The 22,486-nt window shown below is 39.7% G+C and overlaps 1 protein-coding gene across 7 annotated transcripts in view; it reads right to left on the reverse strand.

The window, feature by feature from the left end:
• Positions 1-22,486, reverse strand: part of Rtn1 (reticulon 1) — a 294,963-nt gene that overhangs the window by 12,323 nt on the left and 260,154 nt on the right. Inside the window, exon 1 of one of the 7 annotated variants that reach the window (XM_003472343.5) lies at positions 19,566-19,759. The exons of the other annotated variants lie outside the window; for them this stretch is intronic. Within the exon in view, the coding sequence (XP_003472391.1) occupies positions 19,566-19,626 (61 nt within the window). The 5' untranslated portion in view covers positions 19,627-19,759. Of the gene's footprint in view, positions 1-19,565; positions 19,760-22,486 lie in introns of those variants that run through there. 7 annotated transcript variants of the gene reach the window in all.

The raw sequence follows: 22,486 nt of genomic DNA on the forward strand, positions 1-22,486 counted from the left end.
TTGGGAAGTGTGTGTGTGTGTGTGTGTGTGTGACTTAACCTGGGGCCTCCTGCTTGCTGGGCCAATGCTCTGCCATTAAGTTGCTACCCAGCCTCATTCCCTTTTAAAATATTAGTTTGAGACAAGTCCTCACTAAGTCACCCAGGCTAGCATCAAACCTGTGATCTTTCTGGCTCAGCCTCCTGAGTAGCTGAGTTTATAGGTATGCACACCAGGGCTGGTAGTTTAGAGTTCTTAAATATGAGTTGGGGTAGATGGCTATGGCAATGGTACTTACTGACACTCCATTTTAGTTACAAACAATTGTTTCCATTGCCTAGAACTGTTCACAGAGAACACTTCGGAATGCACTGCTCTATGGATAATATATCTATCTATGTGGGACTATGCCAGCCATGCAGTGGCTGGACTTCTGTAACTCTGGAACAGACTTGAACATGTGGAAGATTCTGTGAAGCACTTGTTCTCTTTTGGATAGCATTGACTGTGTGCATATCTTGATGTCCTGCTGATAATTTCCTCTTCTCATTTGGGACCTACAGAGGTACATACCAGTGATACAAATGCCCCTGCTGTTGTGAAGGAACAGCTACACTGAGAACACTACCTCAGACTGCCTCTGGAAACAAGGAGGAAGGCCTTTGAGACCCAGCAGGTGTCATGTGCCTCTGGACAAAAAATGTGGCCTGTCTCAAAACCTAAGCAGAACTGAGCATCTGGTGACTATGTCGACAAACCCTGGAGACCATATTTGTGTGAAACTGTTTCATATGATATAATTTGTTAGAAACAAAAACTAAGTTAAAGGGACTAAAGTCATAGTGTTGTAAACCTGACATAAAAATGGAAATATTTTGAACATTTCAGCCCCTAAGATATGAAAAATACTTAAAACCTGCTAAGAATCTATACAAACCTATTCTCCAATTAGACAAGTAGTGAATGGATTTTACAGAATGTTATGTCAGTCAGTTCTCAGGAAGAGAAAATAAGGAACAAACTTTCTATCTTACAACCACATAGAAGTCCCAGTGGCTGCTGCTGGCTTCGTATGCACTGTACCTGGAGACAGAACTGGATTTCAGTCATTTGCTCAAAGCAAAACAAAGATCACTCTGTGAGTGTCGGATGAGTTAAAAGAATAGTACCGGTTGTATATCCCTCAGCGAAAATATCTGGAACAAGGAGTGTTTGGATTTCTTTTGGATTCTGGAAGGTTATGTGTGATGAGACACTTTACAAATGGGACTCAAGTCTAAACATAAAATTCACTTATGTTTCACAGACACACTTATACACAGTCCAAGAGTAATTTTATCTAAAATTATCTACTGTTTTAAATTATCTAAAACTATCTAGTGTTTTAAAATAACGTTTTGCATCAAAAAAGTTTTATGGTGTGGAATTTTCCACTTGTGTTATGTCAGCGCTCAAAAAGTTTCCTATTTTGTGTTTTGGGTTAGGGTTGCTCAGCCCATGTTGAGAAAGTCACGGACTCCAGTAACAATCCAAGCTGAAGATGTGACATGGGGACACTGCTGGGCACAGTACTGGCCCCTTCTCACAGCCAGCTGGCCTCTGGGTGGCCGGCTGGGAATCAGTTGAGAGATGAAAGGCTCTTTACAATCATCTGAGTGCTTTCAGTGCTTGGAAGCTGGAGACAAAATCTACTCCCCATTCATGCCCTATCCACCACCATTACCCCTGGTGACACTTCAGTGGGCAGCTTTGTTTGGGTGAAGAAAAGGTGCCCTTTCTCCTGCAGCACTTTTGTAATGCAGCAGCAGAGGAGAGGAGAGAGGTCTTGTAGTGAAACGGATCTCTTGTTCTCTTGTGAGCAGGGCAAACAACGAGATTTCTAGAGTCCAAGGGAAAGCGCTGCTTTTTTAAGGCCTTTCTTCTCCCTTACCCAACTACCAATCACACTGATTGGCCTTTAGAAATCCATCTTGGGATAACCCTTTTCTGTCCTCAAAGTAGTTCTTTCTCATCAGCTTCACCTTTTTTTTCCCCTTAAATGTGAAGATGCCAGGACAAGGTAAAGCACGCAATTTGCTTTCCCTTAAAATTCAAAAGGACTTCACCAAATGTGATATGGGCATAACCTTTTAGAAGAGTTTCTTGACAATAGAACACAGAAACTCAATTCTTTTCATGTGGAGGAGAAGGATATTTGGAAGACACAATCTGCAGTCACTCTGTGGGTGGTCAACCTGTAGAGGACAGGACAGATATAGAGAAGGGGCCTTACAGAAGCATGGCTGCTCCTGTGGGTGAGCGAATTCAGTGGTGCTAGTGGGAAGTATTATGGACCTTGTCTAGACCAGCACAGCTAATGGCCTTGGAGCCTGGAGCCTCATATTTATGCTGCACTGTTCAGAAAGGAAAATAAAAAAGAGACTAAAACATCACACTTAGAGGTAGGTGCCACTGAAGCATTCCTTTCTCCACATTTGTTCACTGAGTCAGTACACACTGAGAAAGAATTAAATGCCAGGCTTTGTGAAGGAAAGGACACACAAATAAATGAACTATAAAAACAAACAAGGAAATACTTGCAAAAAACAAAAGCTACATTGCAATCTCTCTTATAAGGCACACAGACTCAGATGGCAGGCATATCCAGAAACAAACATATTCTAAGGCAGCATTATTCTTGCTTAAAGGAGCACTCTTTAGTGCCAGTGAAAGTGGCTCCCCACCGGTGACACACAAAGGGATAGAGGAAAACCTGCGAGTAGTATTCAGACAAAGAAGAAATAGAATTTGCTATTTTTAGGCAGATCCTCACTGCACAAATTTTTAGCCCTTGTCAGTAATGGCATTCTTTTTAGAAAGAACCTTCAATATTTATGTCCACCTGTCAGAGAATGGCAGGCATTCAGTCTGGGCCTTCCTGGAAGAATTTGTGGGCAGAGACGCTGACTGAGTCATATCAGTATGCTACAGAGCTGTCTTGCAGCAGGTCCTCCAACTAGCTTGCTGAGTGAGATGGTTAATCTTGACTGTCAACTTGATTGCTATCTTGGTTACTTTTCTCTTATTGTTGAGACAAAACACTTGACCCTCAAACCGAAGCAAGGAAAGGTTTATTTCTCACAGTTGTTGGAGGTTTCAGTCCACACTCAGTTGGCTCCAAGGCAGTATGGCATGGCAGAGCAACCATTCACGGTGACCACAAACAGCAAGCACAAATAGCAAGAGAGAGACACGCCTTCTTTCCTCTGCATGTTGGCTCCACTCTTGGGCAGGCGTAGCACTCACACCACCAATCCAAGCACCAGACAACGAACCAGTCATGAACACCAGACTCAGCCACATCCATGATTGCATGAGATCTGGGGGGCCATCTGACATAAACCATGACAACTGCCTTGAGGGATACCTAGCAGATTAGTAAAGCACACTTCTGGGTGTATCTGGGTCTGTGATGTAATATGGGCATGATCTTGAGGACAGTATCTTGCCCTTGGCCCCTTCCTCTTGGTCTCTGCTTTCTGGATGCCATGAATGAACAACTTTTATCCACTGCACCCTTCCATCATGATGCTGTTGCCTCTGAGCCAGCCAACCATGGACCAAAACTTGTGAAACTGTGAGTCAAAGTAAACCTTTCCTCCTTTAAACTGTTTTGGCCAACTTTTTGGTCACAGAAAAGAAAATTTGACTAATATTAATGAGATTACAGGAATTTCTACTGAGCAGATTAACAAAAGAATTTTCTTAAAACATGAAGCTGTACCTTGTGACAAGATGTTCTATTTATATCAGTTCTGAAGTATTCAAATCACTTTCAGGTGTTATTTAATTTAAACCTTACAATAAACTTCCATGGATAAGTAATACACAAGGTGAGGAAATTAATAGTTGTTAAGAAGCTTGTGTCTTGACCACAGAATAGACGCAGCAGAATTCACTCCTAAATCCAATGTTTTCCCAAAACAAACAGTTGCTTCTTTCATGTTACACTGTAAAACCTAAAAGTTATAAAAACCAATTTGGGGTAACATGATTATATTTAAAATGGCTTTCCAAACTAGCTGTTTAGTGGGAGTTATTTTTTCCTTAAGTAAAAAAAACCTCATTATCAATATTCATTGGTCATCTATTATTTAGTAAGTGCAAGAGTCAACCAATTATAAATTTTATTTCTTGTCTATAAAAGTTTTTGCTTATATTATCATATATAATAAAATACAATAAGATACAACCTGTTAAGACCAATGAAGACAGAAGAATAAAAGCTTGATGGAGATTATACAGACACCATTGTTCATTTTCTGTTAGTTGGTTCTAAATACTCTTAATACTGTCATTCTCTTGAATGGTTTTACATTGTCTTGATATGTTTGATGCTACAGTATATGAAGTTATACTCAAAGATTTCAAGGAAAGAGACACTATGGTAACTACTTTTATGTCGGGATATCTTGTGATGAAACACTGTTTTGCTTAAATGGTTATGCTTTGACCTGTGCTGTTTTGCTGTTATGTCCTCTTTTATCTCAATCTCCTTTTTTTATTATTTACTTTTTTATTTTTATCTTTTTAATTAAGGGAAAAATAAAAAAAGCAGGATACATTATAGTGACCTACTCTGATTTCCTATTAACTTGATTTGAAACCCTGTATTGCCCTCACCATCTTGCTTTGACTGATTTTCCTCTATTCTGCTTTGCTTGATTAGTACCAAGTTCGAAAGTACAGGCAACAACTGTAAAGACAATATGATTCATTATGACGCCCATTCCGGTTGACTATTATCTTCTTTTAAAGTCCTGTAATGTCTCCAATGTTTTGGCCTTATTCTTTACTGTTTTGTTCAATTTTATTATAACTGATGATATAGGCAATTCTTTTTAAGATAGCAAGAGGCAGTATGGTAACCATTGTTGATCACCTTGTATTTTGTTTTTACATTATCTATTATGTCCCTCCTTTTGATTTGACTGACTCTGTTCTGTTATGTCACATTTGGTTTTACTCTCTTCAAAAAAAAGTAATAAGAACTGTGGGAGTAATAAAACCCAAAATGTGTAATTGTTATTGTACAAAAGAAAGGAAAAGAAAGTACTCTAAAGAATATAACTGCATATATATTTAAGAGTATAAGATAGATAACCATATTATATTACTGAGTTTTCTTGGATCATTGAACAGAACTGTTTGCAGTCTCACTGTTTGAAAGTCCACTTTATATGCTTTAATTTTGTGACTTGAACAACTATTTCTAAGATAACAATATGCAATCTATTAACTAGTGATTTCCTATTGTTTATTTTTTCTGAAATTCTGTATAACTTGTACCCTTTTTCTGTTGTTTTTTTTTTTGTCTTTTTCTCCTTAAATAAAAACAAATTTATTTCTTAAGGAATTTAAGATCTAGCTGGGATGAGTAAACATTCATTTAACCTAATGTTGATCCAGTATCAATCAACATATTTCTGTATTGTTGGAGATGTTAAAAATAGTTTGGGGAAAAGGTAGAGCTAGAGTTGATGAAGACAGAGACCATGGTTTGTCAATATGGTGAACAATTTGCTAAGGAGATGGGATGATAACAGCAAGTATTGTGAAGGGTGAATTGACAAGAATGATGACAAATTAGCTGTGGGAGAAAGGAAGAAGAGCTAATTATGGGTAAAAGCAACTCTTCAAAGCTGGGTAATTGAAAGATTATCATCATTGACAAAAATAGAAAATTTGAGCGTGAACTGGTTGAGGGAGAAGATGACACTTGTTTTTAAATCTCCAGATTCTGACATGACCACAGGGAAAGAATACTTTGACACAGCCAGGGACATCAATAAAATAGTAATCACAGATGAGATATGGCTGACAATTACAACACTCCCTAAGTTTTTTTTTAAAGCTTTGAAGGTAAATAGTTTTTTAAAGGCTGTGTCATAGTAGCCCTGAGTTAAAATGACCTTTAATATTATGGATCCAGTGATACTCAGAAGAATCTGTAGCGTAGGCAGTTGGAAATACAGGACTGAAATTTGGTGAAGAGAGTGGATTATTTATATTTGAGTGTATTCTGGGGAGAAATGATGATCAAAGATATGAGCATGAAGTTAATCTCCAAAAAAGAATCAAGAACCTAAGGGATATGATAAAATCATAGAGATTAAAAGGAATAAGCAGAGATAGCCAAAAAGAGTCCAGAGTGTTAAAAATGGCAACCACAGTAGTAAAGGTACAGGATGAGAAGAGTAGAAAGTAATGACCCAAAGAAAAGGGTTAGCTATTGTGTGAAATGTAGTCCTCACAAGGGAAATGAAGACAACTAAATGAGGGATATTTGGAGATCACTAAATTTGGAGACCAGAAGTTCCCTCCTAATTTTGCGGAGGGTGGTACTGGGAGGAGTGGGAGTGGGAACCTATTGTGAGGGTGGGTATGTGGTGAAGGTTCAAAGCAATACAGAAGTTTGGAGAGTACTAGCAACAAATAACCCTTTAATAGAAAGGGAAGTGGGGAGGATTCTGGAAAGAGAAGACCTTTGGTGAAGTAGTCTCAGGGAATGCAGGGAAGGATGGGATTGGTTACATTTCATTCTTTTCAAAGAAGGAAGAAGAGACAAGCGAGACATGGGGAAGATATGGGTGCGGCCACAGATAGTGTTGAGGTGGAGAGGCAGCTCCATAGAGTGACTTGAAGCAAAGTAACTCAAATTTCCCTTGGAAGTTTGAGTCTGGAAGTTTTGCTGACCCTGAGCTCAGAAGTTTGGTTTGAAGATAGAGAGAAAAGCTGAAAGTGAGTTGTGCTAGGTGTTGTGAGGCGCCCCAGACAGATGCTGAGCACTTAAAATCTGGCAGATCCCAAAGGAGATATTTTGCAAGAGGAAACTACATACTGGTTTCAGACATAACACAAAAAATAATGCAAAATATCTCATTAATGCTGTTTATGTTGATTATATACTGAAAGACTAATACTTTTGCATATACTGGATTAAATAAAGTATATTATCAAAATCAGACAGTGCTGCTAAAGAGAAACACAGTTAGTATTTCAAATGAAGTGAATAAAAGGACTACCAAAAATCAAGGAGGGTTTGGTTTAAGTCCAGCATTTAAAAATGTATGAGGTCAAGCAGATTAGACACTGGGTGTGTGCTGAGCAGCAGACAGCAGGGTGACCCAGGACTCTGAGCTGACACAGGCATATGCTCAAGGAAGCTAAGTAACATCCTACAGGACAGAAGTACAAGAATAGTTCCCTGGCTCATGCTGGGATTGATAGTTAAGACAGCTGGGGACAGATGGGCTGGGAGAATGGCAATGGCCCTGTGTGGTCAGAGGGCAAGCAAAAGGCCCAGAGCTCTGGCGGTGGAGTGTGAAGAGCAGGAAGTGATGAAGGTGTGACAGCAAAAGAGAATCTGTGTTCCAAATGTGCTGTGTAAATGCCAGTATTTCACATTTTAATTTTGCTTAGAATGATGTAAATTTGGTAGGAGCTTCAGAGTATGTCCTATGGTTTGAGCATGGGTTGTCCCCAATGAAACTCACTTTAGATTTTAATCCCCAATGTGAGATAGGAGGAGGGTGGAGGGTTTCATCTGATGGCAGAGTCTAGACAGGGCTGGGGACTTTGGGAGGTGATCATCTTTAGACATGCCCATTAGGATGGAGCCCGGTGACTGAATCCTGGTGGCTTTATAAGCAGAGCAGACTGGAATCCATGTGTGTGTGTGTGTGCGCACCCACACTCTCATCTCTGTCATGTGGTGCCTGGTACTGTCTCTGAATTCTGCCATCTAACAGGCCATCACCAGATGCAGGCCCTTGATCTAGGGTTTTCCAGGGCCACCAGCCAAAATAAATGCTTTAAAATTCATTGTGTAATTAGCAATAGGAAGTGGTCTAAGATTATATCCAATCCAGAAAAAATAGGCATCTGAATAAAATTTTCTTAGAATTCAAATAAGAAAAATGTAAATAACTCTGTATCTTCAACTAATTACCCCCAAGATGTCTTTGGGTACAACGACATTTTTTTTCTAATGCTCTTTTTTTCTAATGCCCTTTTAGTGCCGAAAAGCCAGGTGAGAACTGCAGGTCTTGAGTACAACATTCACTCAGTGCACTCACCAGGACAAACATGTTAGTGAATTGCCTTGACAATTGTAAAAATTAAAGCTATTTTGCCAAAAATTGTGAGGCAACACATTGGTTTTGAAATGGTACATCAGTGATCCTATGAACTGGCTAAATGGACTGGATGTGATGATCTCAGTCCCTAAACCACAGGTGAGGGCACAGACTGGCTTTCCTGGAACATCTGAGAGTGCTAATGCAGGCCAGGGGACAGTGACAGGTATAAAGACTCCTAATATCAACACGGAAATCAGCACTCTCCTCAATCTCAGCATCTAATTAATAACAGAAAAGAAAATGACAGAAGCAATCCAAGGTTAGAATTAATAGCCACGTGGAAATTTAATCCTGTGTTAAATTTCAGAAAGAAAGCCCTTACCGCAGCCCTAATTTTTTGATTTGGTAAACTATTTTAGATACATTAAGCTATATGACCCAACAGTGGCTGCAGTATTTTTAGAGCTTATTAAAAATGTATGAAATGAAAAGATAGAGCTGTAGCTATTCATATTTTATTTAGAAGGCAAAGGTGGTTTAAGCAGATGATATACAATAGCAAGAAACTGAGCACAATTATCTGCATTACTGCACTATTTTCTTTAACATATATTCCATCTGGTTCCAGAAAAGATTTTAGGCAGCATTTTCATGAACCACTTGTTATATGACAAGTTAATGCTACTGTTTAAAAGGCCTAGTGAGAAAATGCGAGACAATTCTGCTCATAAACATATCAGCCTTTCAACAAAAGAATCCTGGCAACTAATATGCTGTCAGTTTTACTTGGCTTTTAGGAAGCTTCCAACTTCTAATTCAATAACTAACTGATTTGGAGGCTACATACCTCAGTTCTCTCTAACCCAGTGCCCAAAGTTTCTCTGACTGATTTTCATGATGCAAAAACTAAAACAAAACAACCATATATATATATCCCCACAAAATGTCAACAAGACATAGAATAACATTCTCTACTTTCATCTTCCCTCATTTTATATGGAACGGGAGAAACAAAATGAAAGTAAATGTAATAAAATACTTTAAACCTGCATGAAACCCTGTTAACTTCTAATCAACTGATGCATGAATTTCATGTACTAAGACAATCTCCTCTAAGGGTTGAAACTTTCAATCCAGGACTGCTAATCCTAGAAAGGAAGCTGCAGGCAGGGACCTTTACTGATAAAACATTTGCACTGAGTCAGTTCCTAGGTCCTTCCCCCACACCTCCTAAAGACAGCCAGTATGACTGGCAAGAAGAAAATGCCAGCACTATTTCTGAATGTTTCTGTAATTTCTGAATGTTTCTGAATTTTTCTGTGGGAAGGCATGAGTCTAGTGTTTCCTATAGTAAAAGACCACAACATTTAATCCACTACTGTAAAGAAGCTTTGGTACAAGCAAAGAAAATGTTTTTATCGAAGCTAAAGTCAACATCAATCTCAGGTACAGTACTTTCCTTCCATGAGAGACAGAAGTCAGTGCATTATTCCCAGTTGACTACTTGTCAGGTTGTATTGAAGGCCAACACAGCTTGATATTGCTTATGTGGGCCTTACCATTTTCGTGAGTTAGAAGTGGATATCCTTCTTGTTTTCTAGTTCCCTTCTCTCCTTGCTGTGATGTCAACATAGGCTCAGGGTCACCATTGGCCTGGGTCTTTGTGCTGGGAGGGCCTGGTGAGGAGGTGACACAGTTGAGCCCATGTATGTAGGACAGCTGGTCAAATTCTCCTTCTAGACCTTTAGCAAAGCAGGGGTCTAGAAGGGAGCTCACTGACAAGCACCTTCACAGGGAAAATAGGGATCAAAGGAAGAAATGCCAACATGGTGTGTGGGAGGGGGTGAAAAAATCTTTGCAATTATGGTGCTGAGGCAAGAAGAAAGATTGCTGAAGTTCTAAATAACAAATGCCTCATGTACTTTTCCTTTCTGTAAGTTTTCTAGCTAGCTCCAAATTTAAAACTTTGGTCATCAGTCATAATTAGCCATAAAATAATTAAGTATATATATATATATATATAATCCATTATTGTAGTGGAATAGGAAAAATAATACAGGTAGGAAGTCACTGGCTTTTTTAAAAAAAAGAATATGTTTCAGTTTTTTGATCAGTGTTATAATGACAAAAATATTTCTTGAACTAAATATCTAAGGGATGGAATGCTTTCTTGTGATGCCACTGTCCCATGAACTAAAGTGTCAAATGTTGTGCTCTTCCTGAATGAGTCTCCATGAATTTGGAGGTTTGCCAGTCTGCAAATGGGGACAAACTCTCTTGAAGGAAGAGGGTAAAATAAGACCAGATTTGAAGCCTGCCCATTGTGAAATGAGTGAAATTATAATAAGTTCTAAATCTGTTATATTTGCACTTTTAATTTATACACAATTAGCATCAGTTTTGGTAAAGAATTTTTGAGTAATGCTGCAAGTATTTCTTCCTCTCTGTCTTGGTGATAAAGGAAATAAGGAAGAAATCAAAGATTATATTTCATGAAACCTCAGATTTAAGTTAAGACTGAAACACATTTTGGAAAAATATAGTTGTACTCTTCTAAGTCCTAAAATTCTTTAACAACTTTCTTATTTGATTACATGCCATAAGTTTAAAATACAATTGTAAATAACAAGGTTTTATAACATATTATGCTATTATCTACATAAAATATGATTTTTAAGGAATCATTGTCAATTTATTTTATTTATTTATTTTTATACCAGGAATCATACTTAGGACCGTGCACTTTCCAGGTAGGCACTTGTGCCACTGAGCTGTATCCTTGGTCCACTAATGTCAAATTCTTAGCTTTCAGGTTTGAGCCTAACTGAAAAGCAGGTACATTTCTTTGCCTAGCTGTGTGTTCATTCATAAGACATGGAAAGTGGAAATATTAATATTAGAGGTATGCATAATTTAGAGGTCAGATTGAGGAGGATGGGAAATTTGGTGCTGATACATATTTAATTACTTTCAAAAAGAAAGATCGTATTCTCCCATCCAAGTACTAACCAGGCCCGACCCTGCTTAGCTTCTGAGATCAGATGAGATCGGGTGTGTTCAGGGTGGTATGGCCGTAGACTAGAAAGGTCATAGTCTAAAAACTACCCAAACAATGTCCAAATCAGATTGTTCTGCTGATTTCAGTGGATTTTAGAACTTAATTCCACCATAAGCTAATTTAAAACATATCAATTACTTCACAGTTACTTTCAGAATATATTAACTAATCTAAAAATACTGAGTTCAAAATAGCATTTCAAATACAAGAGGTAGGGAGAGAGGTCTGGCAAGATGGCAGAACATTAAGCAGTAGAGTAAACAGCCTCTCTGAGAGAAATGGTCCAGATGCTGGAATACAGCATCAGGGGGAAGACAAGGAGGAAAGAAGTGGGTCCCTCAACCCAGGAAGAAACTAAAGTAAGTAAAGCCCACTGAGAGAATTAAAAAAAAAGAAAAAGTTAAACAGAAGAAGGTGGTAGCTGGTGGTGCTTTCACCAGAGCCAGAACTACCACGTCGGCTCTGTTGGAACCCAGAGATGTATGGACGCAGTGAAGCTGGTGGCTAGCAAGTCTGAAGGCCTTGGCAGGGAGATGCTGTGGTGGAGGGGAGTAGCAGACCAGAGAACTGCAGTGGCTGGCGGTGAGTGTGTGGGACTCAGTTCTCCCATGGGAGTGGGAGATTGGCCAGGTGCCATTTTGAAGTTGGGCAGGATAAGCCTGGAGATAGAACTGCAGCTGGCTTCATCCAGCCACTCAAAACTCAGAGCAGACTGGTGGAAAGTGCTTGGACTGAGTCCCACCCTTCTGCATGGTCTAATAGCCACTGCTGAGATTTCCATAAACCTATCCCTTACCAACCCCAATTGCCTGGTGCATACTGATGTGATGAAGACTGCCTGTGGCTAACCAGCTCAGAAGGGAGGGGTCAGCCTGCCCTGCCCCTGCTTACACTCTAGTAGCCACCAGCAGACTGAGGAAAGCAGCAAACAGCAGAAATACCAGCCAACACACTACAGAGTAATTACAACCAACACAGGAAGTGCCAGAGACCCTGCTACCCACTTGTCCAGAAGAAACCAGGAACACGACAAGAGGAAGAAGCAAAAGACAGTCTCTAGCCTCCAACCCAAGCAGTACTAGGCCAGGAGATGTAAACACAGAAGAGACTGGGAGTTGCACACCTGCAGTTTTTGAAGCAACAGCAACTGAAATAAAAAAAACAACTCATGAAGCTATAAAAGAACTTAAAACAGAAATACTATTACGGGTAAAAGAAGATATGAGAAACATAATAAAAGAATTGCTAAGCACCTCTAAAGACATAGATGAAAGAATAGAGGAGCATAAAAAAAGGAGAGAAACCTTCAATGAAGAATATAAAAAACATTTAGAACACATGAAACAGATTCAAAGAGATTACCAAGAAATTAAAAACTCCATTGAAAGCTGGCAAAACTGCTTGAAAGAAACTAAAGATAGACTATCAAACCTTGAAGACAGGTTTGCAGCTTGTGATCATGAAAGGAAAGATCTCTTAAAAAAAAAAAAAATAACAAGGAACCAGGAAGTAACAATACAAAGGCTAGAAGATGATAAGAGGAACTATAACTTAAGAATAAAAAATGTGAGTGAAGAAGTAACACAAAATGAAACACAAATGAAATATAAAGGCTATTTACAGAATTATTAAAGAGCTTTCCAAGCATAGGAAAAGGAAATGATATTCAGATATATGAGGCATGCAGAACTCCAGCTAGCTATAACCAAAAGAGATCTACACCCAGAATATAATAATCAAGATGTCCGAAATTCAGCACAAGAACAGAATATTAAAAGCTGTCAGAGAAAAGAAACAGATCACCTATAAAGGAAAACCCATCAGAATCACGGCAGACTTTTTGATACAAACCATCAAATCAAGAAGAGCTTGGGGCAAAGTATTTCAAGTCCTGAAAGAAAATAACCTCCAACCCAGATTGATGTATCCTGCAAAACTAATGGATAACCAAGATACTTCCATGACAAAGAGGAACTGGGGAAGTTCATGACCACCAATCCAACCCTACAAAAATACTGAAGGACATTCTAGAGAGAGAGAGAGAGAGAAATAAGACCATGGTTTCAGGAACAGTGTCAGAGGGGGATCACTGAATGGGACAGACAGTGGAATGAAGGGGAAAAGTAGACAACCAACAGCAGAAAAATAACATGGCAGAGATGAGGCAGGGAAGGTTGGCTATAATCACTAATTTAGATGGCCTTGATTCACCAATAAAGAGAAACACAGGCAGAATGGATCAGGAGGTAGGGTCTATCAGTATGCTCTAAATAAGAAATACAATTAACTCAAAAGAGGATTTATAGACTGAAAGTCAAAGATGAGAAAACAATGCTCTGTGTGATAGGGAACTAGATAAAAGTGGGGGTAGCTTGCCCATTAGCTGCAGATTGGCTGGAAAGTCATAACACTTTTATACAATGGAAAACTACTCAGCTATAAAGAAAATCTTGAGGCTTTTGTATGTAAATGGATACAGTTTGAGATCATGCTCAGGGGTAAAAAGGTTCAGAATCATGAATAGTGGGCTGCCTACCTAATCTAAAAACTAAAGGAGTTAATGGGATGCAAAATGTACAGTGAACCTCGTGAAAGTGAAAGGGGAAGAACTATATAAAAAAGGAAGGCAGTGGTCACTGTTAATCTGTTATCATGATTTGAAACCCATATTGTTTTCATCATTCTGTTTAGTTTGGTTTTATTCTGTTCCAGTTTGTCTTCTTGTATTAGCTTGATCATGGACAGCTATTCCAAAGATATTATGGTAACCATTTTTGATTTCCTATTAATTTGATTTGAAGCCCTGTATTGCTTTCACTGTCTTGTTTTGACTGATTATACTCTATTCTGTTTTGTTTGATAGTATCAAGACAACTACTTTGAAGACAATAAGATTCACTATGATATCCATTCTAGTTTGACTATTATCTTCTTTTGAAGTTCTGTAATGTCTCAAATGTTTCATTTTTATTGGTTTTGTTCTGTATTGTTTTGTTCAATTTTATTATACCTGATAAGGGTAATTCTTTCGAAGATAGCAAGAGGCATTATGGTAACCATTATTGATCACCTTGTATTTTGTTTTTACATCATGTACTATGTTCATCCTTTTGTTTTGACTCACTCTAATTTGTTTTGTCACATTTGGTTTTATTTTCTTCAAAAAAAAGTAATAAGAAACTATAGGAGTAATAAAACCCAAAATGTGCAATTGTTATTGTAAAAAAGAGAGGAAAAGAAAGTGCTCTAAAGGATATAACTGCATGTATGTTTAAGTGTGTAAGATAACCATATTACTAAGTTTTTGTTTGATCATTGAACAGAACTGTTTGCAGTCTCATTGTTTGAATGTCTACTTTGTATGCTTTAATTTTGTAACTTGAACAACTATTTCTAAGATGACAATATGTAATCTATCAACTAATGATTTGTTTAATTTTTTGAAATTCTGTATTACTTCTACCCTTTTTTCTGTATTATTTTTCTCTTTAAATAAAAATTTTTAAAAAGAGGTAGGGAGGGAGAAAATGGAAAATGGAGAGGAGAGAGGCAGAAAAAGAGAGGCTTCTAAAAATGAAGAAGGGCTTGTTGACCATGATTTCATCCAGTCTCTATTAATCATAATGATTTAGTCACATACTTTTAGGAATATTTTTAATGAAATGAGTACTGATTCTTAGTAAACTCTGACCAAAACAGCAGATTTGAAAATGTGAATTTAGAACAGCAATGTAATCACACTTTCTCACTCCTGGAGGATCTATTTCTGCAAAGTCAGACAGGAAAGGATATTCAACAATTTTTAACATTAGCTAATTCTGGATGATAGGATTTTGGGTGGTTTATGGCATTCATTTGAACTTTGCTTTGTATAAGTGAAAATTTTCATAATATGTCTGCATCAGTTTTTAAAAATAATACAGCCATTTTCATGCCAAATTCTGAAAGGTTTCCTTACAAAGTTTCTATTTAAAAATGATAATACATTGTAAAAAAGGGAGCTTTTGTGTTCTTCAATGAAGTGAATATGTAGATAATAGATTATCTGCACAATGAGGGTTTTCTTCCACTAAAAACAAACAAACAGGGGCTGGGACTTTAGCTCAGCGGCATAAGCACCTGCCTTGCAAGCAGGCACTCGTGAGTTCGATCCCCAGTACCGATAAAAAGGAAAAAGACAAAAAATAAAAAAATAAAAACAAGCAAACTGACAAACCAAAACTTCAGCACCCCCCCCAGTGTTTGTGTTGAATGTCACTAGAATTTGCATAGCAGGAGTTTGCAAATGTGATATTTATGATGTAATATTTGACATATTCTAATAGGTGTAATTAAAATGCTGCATTGGATGAAAGGTAATATTGGTCTGCTTTTATGTACATGTATACAACTGTCTTTCCCAAATGCCACTTTTAAAGACAAGTATTTCTTTTGATTATTGTTGCTAAAATAGTTGAGTCCTCTGTGTATATTCTGGGATGCTTGAATCTTCAGTCCATGTTTCAAAGGAGCACTGTGCAACTCGATGTACCCTAAGGACTGTTTCCATAAGACATGCATAGGCCAGTGTGAGATTTTCAAAAGTATACTATTATTTTAAAAGATGTTTTTAGATTATATTGTTTGTACAATGTTTCATCTTCCATCAGTAATTTATGCCCCAGGGCAGTTGTGACTACAGAATGATGCCACACTCAGCCAAGAAGGAGCTGAAGTTGACCTCTAGCCCCTTCTCACAGCATGCACATCTTACTGTGCTCCCCATTCTGCCAGGTCAGCTTGTTGAAAACAGTGAAATTTAAAAACATGGTCTTTAGAGCCCAAAATAAATCATGTAGGTGGACAGTTCCAGTTAAATTTTGTTCTACTGGGCACAGTACCATTTGAATTTAGGAAGTGTGGTGGAATAAAGTGATTTATGATCAGACTAAACCTGCATTCCAGACACCATTCTGTCCTGGAGTGAGTTCCTGATTCTCTTGGCCTAAACCCTGTGATGTTTTCCCCACACACCAGTATGATGCAAGAGCTTAGGAAAGCAATTGACACTTCCTCTTTGTAAGAATTTGGGATAGTAATGGTAACAATAATGTGAGCAAGCAGACAAGATCACTGCCTTACAGCCACATTTGGCTTTGTCTAGAAAGACCGTATCTAGGGGACAATATCTCAGAATCAGTAAATGAGAAGGCACTTTTGGTAACAGCACTGGAAAGCGGCTGGTGAGTGTAGAGATGGGATGAATGCTGGATTTTAGCCAAGAAGCACTTTTCACTACTAAATTTAACACTTGCCATAAGATGCTGGGCAAGTCATTTAACATCTGAGCCTCATGGTGTGCATGAGTAAAGTGGAAATCTCAAATGAGATGCTTGGCAAAACACAAACTTGTAAACAGGAGCATTGTGAAGCCACACAACCACCATTACCCAGATAATTGATCTTTGGAAAAGTCCACCGGTTCAGAGGCAGATTAATAAACAGTGAGCAGAGAGGGCCTCTGGTGTCCTAGCTGTGTGCCTCAATAGACACCTCTGGTGACACCTGTTGAATGAAGATTATAAAGCTCCCCAGTGGAAGGATTTTGGAGCAGTAAGGACAGTCATGCAAGTAAAGCAAGCAGGGAAAGTGCTAAATATTAGCATTGCTGTGTTCCGCTAGATGATTATCTATACAGTACAGGTATTTACTTCATTCTATTCTGAGTAGAACGCACTTTGATTTATTAACTGGTATTTGGTGGGAGGAGTCTGATTTGTTCCTTTTGCATGTACACTACAATTTTCATGGCACATACCAATTCATGTCAGTGGAATCTTCATGGAATATTTAAACTGCTGCAATTTCTTCCTGAAATATTTGTTTATTTATTTATTTTGTTATCAGAAATTGAACTTACAAACTCACATCTGCCGCTGAACTATACCCAGCATTTTTAAACGTTTAATAATATGAAGGAAAACGAAAGCCCACACTACTTCCTCTCCCAGAAAAACTATTGCCCCCTAGTACTTCCACAGGACATCATCAAAAACCTGGTAATGATTTCTCTTAACTACATCCATAGCAACCCCCGGATCACCCAGGTTGTCATTTCTATCCTGTGCCTCTGCCAACCTAGGGATTGGGCACACTAAGAATTACACACACACTAGTGGCAGCATCCCTGGTTACATATTCAATTTACCTGAACAGCTGCTGCTAAGGCTATAATGACACTCAGTTCAATTGAGGGCCCCTGGGGTGGGGGACAGGCATCATTTGTGACTTTTAAAGCCTCTCAGATAATTCTAATGTACAGCCAGGGTTAAGAACAAGTGTTCTTTTGGTACTGGGAATCAAACTCATGACGACCTTGCACTTGCCAGGCAGGCACTTACGCTGCTGAGCTAAATCTTTGGCCCCAAGAACAACTGTTTTTGATGATGAGGGAACTAAAGTAAAGAAGACACCCTGAAAATGATAAACAACAATAAAAAAAAATTCTTATTGTAGGTTTAATTTAATGTGAAGCTCTCACAGGGAGGAAATAAAAGAGGAAAATTGTGCTTCTTTCTTGTGTCAATAAGCCCACCCACCTCATTGTTAATTTTCAAGATAACAGCTTTGTTCTGTCAGACAAAAGGTAATCAATGGCACTGAAGACAACCAAAGGTCACTTAGTGTAAAAGATCCTCAAGGATCTTGAATTAATCTCCCCAAGCAGCTGGACTCTGGAAAGGAACATGACTGCCTTTAATGGGCAAATTATTATAAACATCCATGCATTTTTTAAAATTCCAGGGTGAAAGTCGACTGAAGCAAAACACCTAGGATTGTGATGGAAAAATGTCCTATATCTTATACCAATAAAGCTGAACACCTGCCATCTTTTGGCATTTATTTTTCTTAAGAGTAGAAAAAAACCAAACTAAACAAAAAAACCTTATAGCACAATGACCAGTTTTTCTGTCCAACTAAACTTGACATTATATGAAGCCACAGTTGGTCTGTGTATATAATTAAGTAAACTGATCAATCCAGACATGTTACAAGAATGAAATGATACCAAGAATTTTCTCAGATGCTTTCTCCATTAAACATGTGCTAGTCCATGTATTTGTCATTTTCTAAAATTATGCCCCTCAATCACTGGATATTTCTTGTTTACTGACTTTAAGAGTTATTGTCCATCTGTTTACTTTTAACAATTGTACTTTCCATAGACCCACACAATTTTTATGTCATTACCATCCTATCCAACAAATAAGAGGCAAAGCAGGCATGCTTGGTAAATTTATATTTACTTTTCCTTTAAAAAAATGAATGGGAGAAAATAATTCCCCAGGTGCACTCAAGATGAAAAGAACCCTATTTCTTCTGTGATATAAAATTATATGGGGAAGATGCCAGGTTAAAAAATCAGCTGCTCTTCAGAGTATTCTTGTTCCTAAGGGGTTGCTGCAAAACCCTGCAGTTACATCTAACACGCCTTCTTTGGAGTTGTATTTGTTAAATATCAAAAAGACACAATCTTCCAAACACCAGAATTCACTGCACATAATTCATCCTTGCAAATTCTCTTTCTTCTCATCATCTCTCACTGAGCAAGGTAAGGAAGGGAATTTTAATGTAACAAAGGAGCAATGGATGTGTGAACTGAGGAGAATAAAAATGGCTGCAAAGCAAGCCGGCGAGCCTGCAGGGCGACCACACCCAGGGTGATGTGGACTGGTTCAAGATCTCTGTCCAGCCCCGAGGGCAGCCGTGGTACTGTTTCTCTCTGCTTAGCCCATAGAAAAGCATTATTAATAAATAATCTACAGGTTCCTCTCACGATAGCCAAAAACACTAGAATATTTTAAAGTGAGCCATCCTAATAGTGGCTACGCCATCCGCATCTCCCAGATTTGGAGAGTGAATCCTACATATCCCATCTCCTTTGTGTGGCCACAAATAACAAGCCTAAGATGGGCGTGTCCCTCTTTTAAAAGGATGCTCTGTGAGCCCTCGGTTAATGGTTCTGGGGACATTCCAATCTTTGGGCAGAAATGATTGCACAGGGAACGATGGAACAATAAGAAAGCACTTTAACTTCGGGGATGAGCAGGTTAAACAAGTGCTTAAAGACAACACCAACCCAGCTCCCAGGGGAGGCCAAGAATGCATCATTTTAAAATGTCAGCACTGCAACAAGAAAACAAAGGAGGTGATGGGGGAGGGAGGTCAACAACAACAAAATAAATTTTTAAAAAGGGGAGGGGGAGGAAAAACTCAAACACCATCCATTTTGGTTTTTGAAACAGCAGGTTTACTCCCCCCTACAGACAGCTCTGGGTACAAAGCATGCACGGGTCCCACAGGTGAAATGATGCACAATGGACAAGTCCGGCTCCCGCAGGCATGCACGACGGAAATAAAGAGAATACCCTGACTTTTCCAGTTGCTCCACACACAGTCCATCTTGGTGGAATCCGCAGTGGCCTGCATCGCGCGGGCTGTGGGCTCCCGCCGCGGTCCTCTGCGGCGTTGAGTTGGTGCAGGCGCTAAGCCGGCTGCAGCAGAGGCTGGAGGTGGCGCGGCTGCGGACAGACCAGCAGGGCGCGCGCGGGGCGGGAGCGCGTGGGGAGGGCGGGCACGCGCAAGGGTGGTGGTGGGGTTTGCAGCAGCGAATCAGCACGCGGGCGCCCCTGCCGGGCAGTGCTGCAACCAGGAAAGCGCATAGCCTACTGGTTGTGGGGTGCGGGAGAGGGCCTATGGGGGGGTGCCAATTTGGGGGACCAGGGCTGTTCCAGGCTGGCCTGCTGTATATTCTGAAAATTTTTTAGAAATAGAAGAAACCTGTTGGTCGAGATGTAGTCGACAGCAGTGCAAACGACACTATGGCAACACAGTGTCCTCTAAAGGTCCTCACTTGTCACCTCTCTGGTCCCTAATTCTAAAAACACTGATCAGGATGGATTGTAATTAATTTGGAATCTTCCAAAGAAGTGCTGGATCCTGTCCCTCTTTTGGAATATTCCACTGTCACCCAAAATCTTTGTTGGCAAGTAAGAGTTGCTGGAGAGATCCTCCAGCTCAGTCCTTGAGGGCTGTGTATTTCTCCATCCCTCGCTCCTCCCTAAGTTTGAGAAAGTAAGCATCACAGGCTCAGATCAAGTCTGTTGTTGAGGTCTCTGGTCACTGCAGTGACGGCCCAGGGGTGAGAAGCTGTGGGGACACTGAAGCAGAACTGAGGGACACAAGGGGACATTCAGTATCATCTCTGAGACTGGGCATTTGGGCAACTGAGATGGGTGTGTATGTAATTTGGGCGATAAGATTTGTTTCCAAGAGTAGACCCAAGGACTTTAGGAGTCCCTAGTTAAAGTGCAAACGTCAAGGGGCTGGGGATTTAGCTCAGCGGCATAAACGCCTGCCTTGCAAGCAGGCAGTCGTGAGTTCGATCCCTGGTACCGATAAAAACGAAAAAGACAAAAAAAAAAAAAAAAAAAAAGTGCAAACGTCAAAGGGATGGGCAGAACAGGTACCTCAGCATTCAAATCTTAGCACAAAACCCTCTGCCAGGCCCTGAGAGACTGGACAGGAAGGAGGTGTGCTTTGATGAGGAAAAGGCAGACAGAGCAAACAGAGCTGGAATGTGAGCATCTCCTGGAATGGGCTTCCTGAAGAGGCATAGTTCAGCATGAGGACTGAGGATGCTGTGGGGAGCATGGAACACAGCACAGGAAGAGTTTCTGGGCACCAGAACTCCTTGCTTCATTTTGCTGAGGTGTGGCCTCATCTATTGCTAGTCAGGATTTCTTTTTCCCTCAGAGAGAATAATAGTAGTTCCATGACTATTTGGCATTCCTCTCTAGTTTTCAGAGGTCTTCTTTCTTGGACTCAAACCTACACCCACATCTTATACCAGCAAGTCCCTGAGACAGTGGTCTCAAGGTTCTGTGTGCAGTCACAACACAGCTTTCATTTTTATAGCGTGTACAAACTTGTAACTATGTTCTTTGGAATCATGCATATTTTTTTCAGAATAGAAGCTTCCAGATAAACTAGCTGGCCCTCTCGGCATCTTTCTATATTCTGAAATTCTTCTTGAGGAGGTTTCATCAGTGTGACTGCAGAAGGATGATTTTGGTACTTCTAGGCGGCTGACACGTGGACCACATTATTACAAAGCACTTTGCAAAACAGCCTCCTCCAGAGACAATTAGTGACTTTTTCTATTTGCATTTTCTATCCCCTCCCCACCCTATTTTTCATTGTCATTGTTGGGACTTTAGTCAGCAGACTACTAAAAAAACTGACACATGATGATGAGCTAATAAGCATCGAATTCTTACTGTAAGACACAACTCAGAAGGAAGCAGATGGCAGGGCAGGGCAGGGATGCTGGACGGGCTTCTGCTGACCCAGCCACTTCTCAGTTGCAGATCTTTGGAGACTGGGCCACTAGGAGGCACTGCCAGCCCAGCGAGAGCCTCACTCTCTGGTCCAAAGTCCAGATGGAGCTGGAAAGGCACCCTCACTGCAGGAGAAGGGAGGTGACAGAAATACACCAGCCCTAAGCACTGGCCACATTTTGGGAAGCACAGTATATCACTGATGGTCTGCATAGTGTGCACTGCTCACCTTGGTAGCAAGCTGAGAGTAACACATGGCTGCTAAAGGACAGAGGCAGAGCCAAGCCTTCTCTCCCACAGGGTAAGGACAAGTGATGATATAATTCTTGGGCCACGCATTTTCAGGGACCACAGAGTTGACCCTAGAATGTCAGTTTAGCGGAATGATCACATTATTGTCCACCACGCTGAGTCTGGAGAAAAATGCTTGATGGCTCACAAAAAACCGATAGCAGAGTCTGACAACTGAAAGCTGAGGAGGTAAGATGAACAATGACACAGACAAGGTTCTCACCAAAATAGGGACTGAGAAGCTTGAGGTTAATGCAGATGGAAAGCTGCTGTGAAGATCAAAATTAAGAAATGAGTAGAAAAATATGTAAATTTTCCTTAAGTGCTGAAAAAAATAAAACCCAGAACCTTGCTAAATGCAGGCAGAAATCACCACTGTCTTTAAACCAGGAAGGAACAGAAGGGCTTTGCGGAAGGCCAGCTCAGAACTCAGTTCAGGTGGCTGCCAGGAAAGGAACTGATTTTTTTAGTTTTCAAGATGAAATTATGTCATAGAAGTCTGTTTTAAGAAAAAGCAAAATAATCAAGTTGGGTAATCTCATCCCGAATCAGGATGAATGTGCAAGCTAGCATGCCCAGAGTGGCTGCAGTGGTCTGCCTTCTGTAGCACCTGATTTTAGTGATGAGAATCCACAGCATCTGATTTGATGTATTTATTT

This window comes from Cavia porcellus, unplaced genomic scaffold (assembly GCF_034190915.1).
Source record: "Cavia porcellus strain 051 isolate PalLab524CR breed Dunkin Hartley unplaced genomic scaffold, mCavPor4.1 scaffold_31, whole genome shotgun sequence".
Taxonomy (NCBI): domain Eukaryota; kingdom Metazoa; phylum Chordata; class Mammalia; order Rodentia; family Caviidae; genus Cavia; species Cavia porcellus.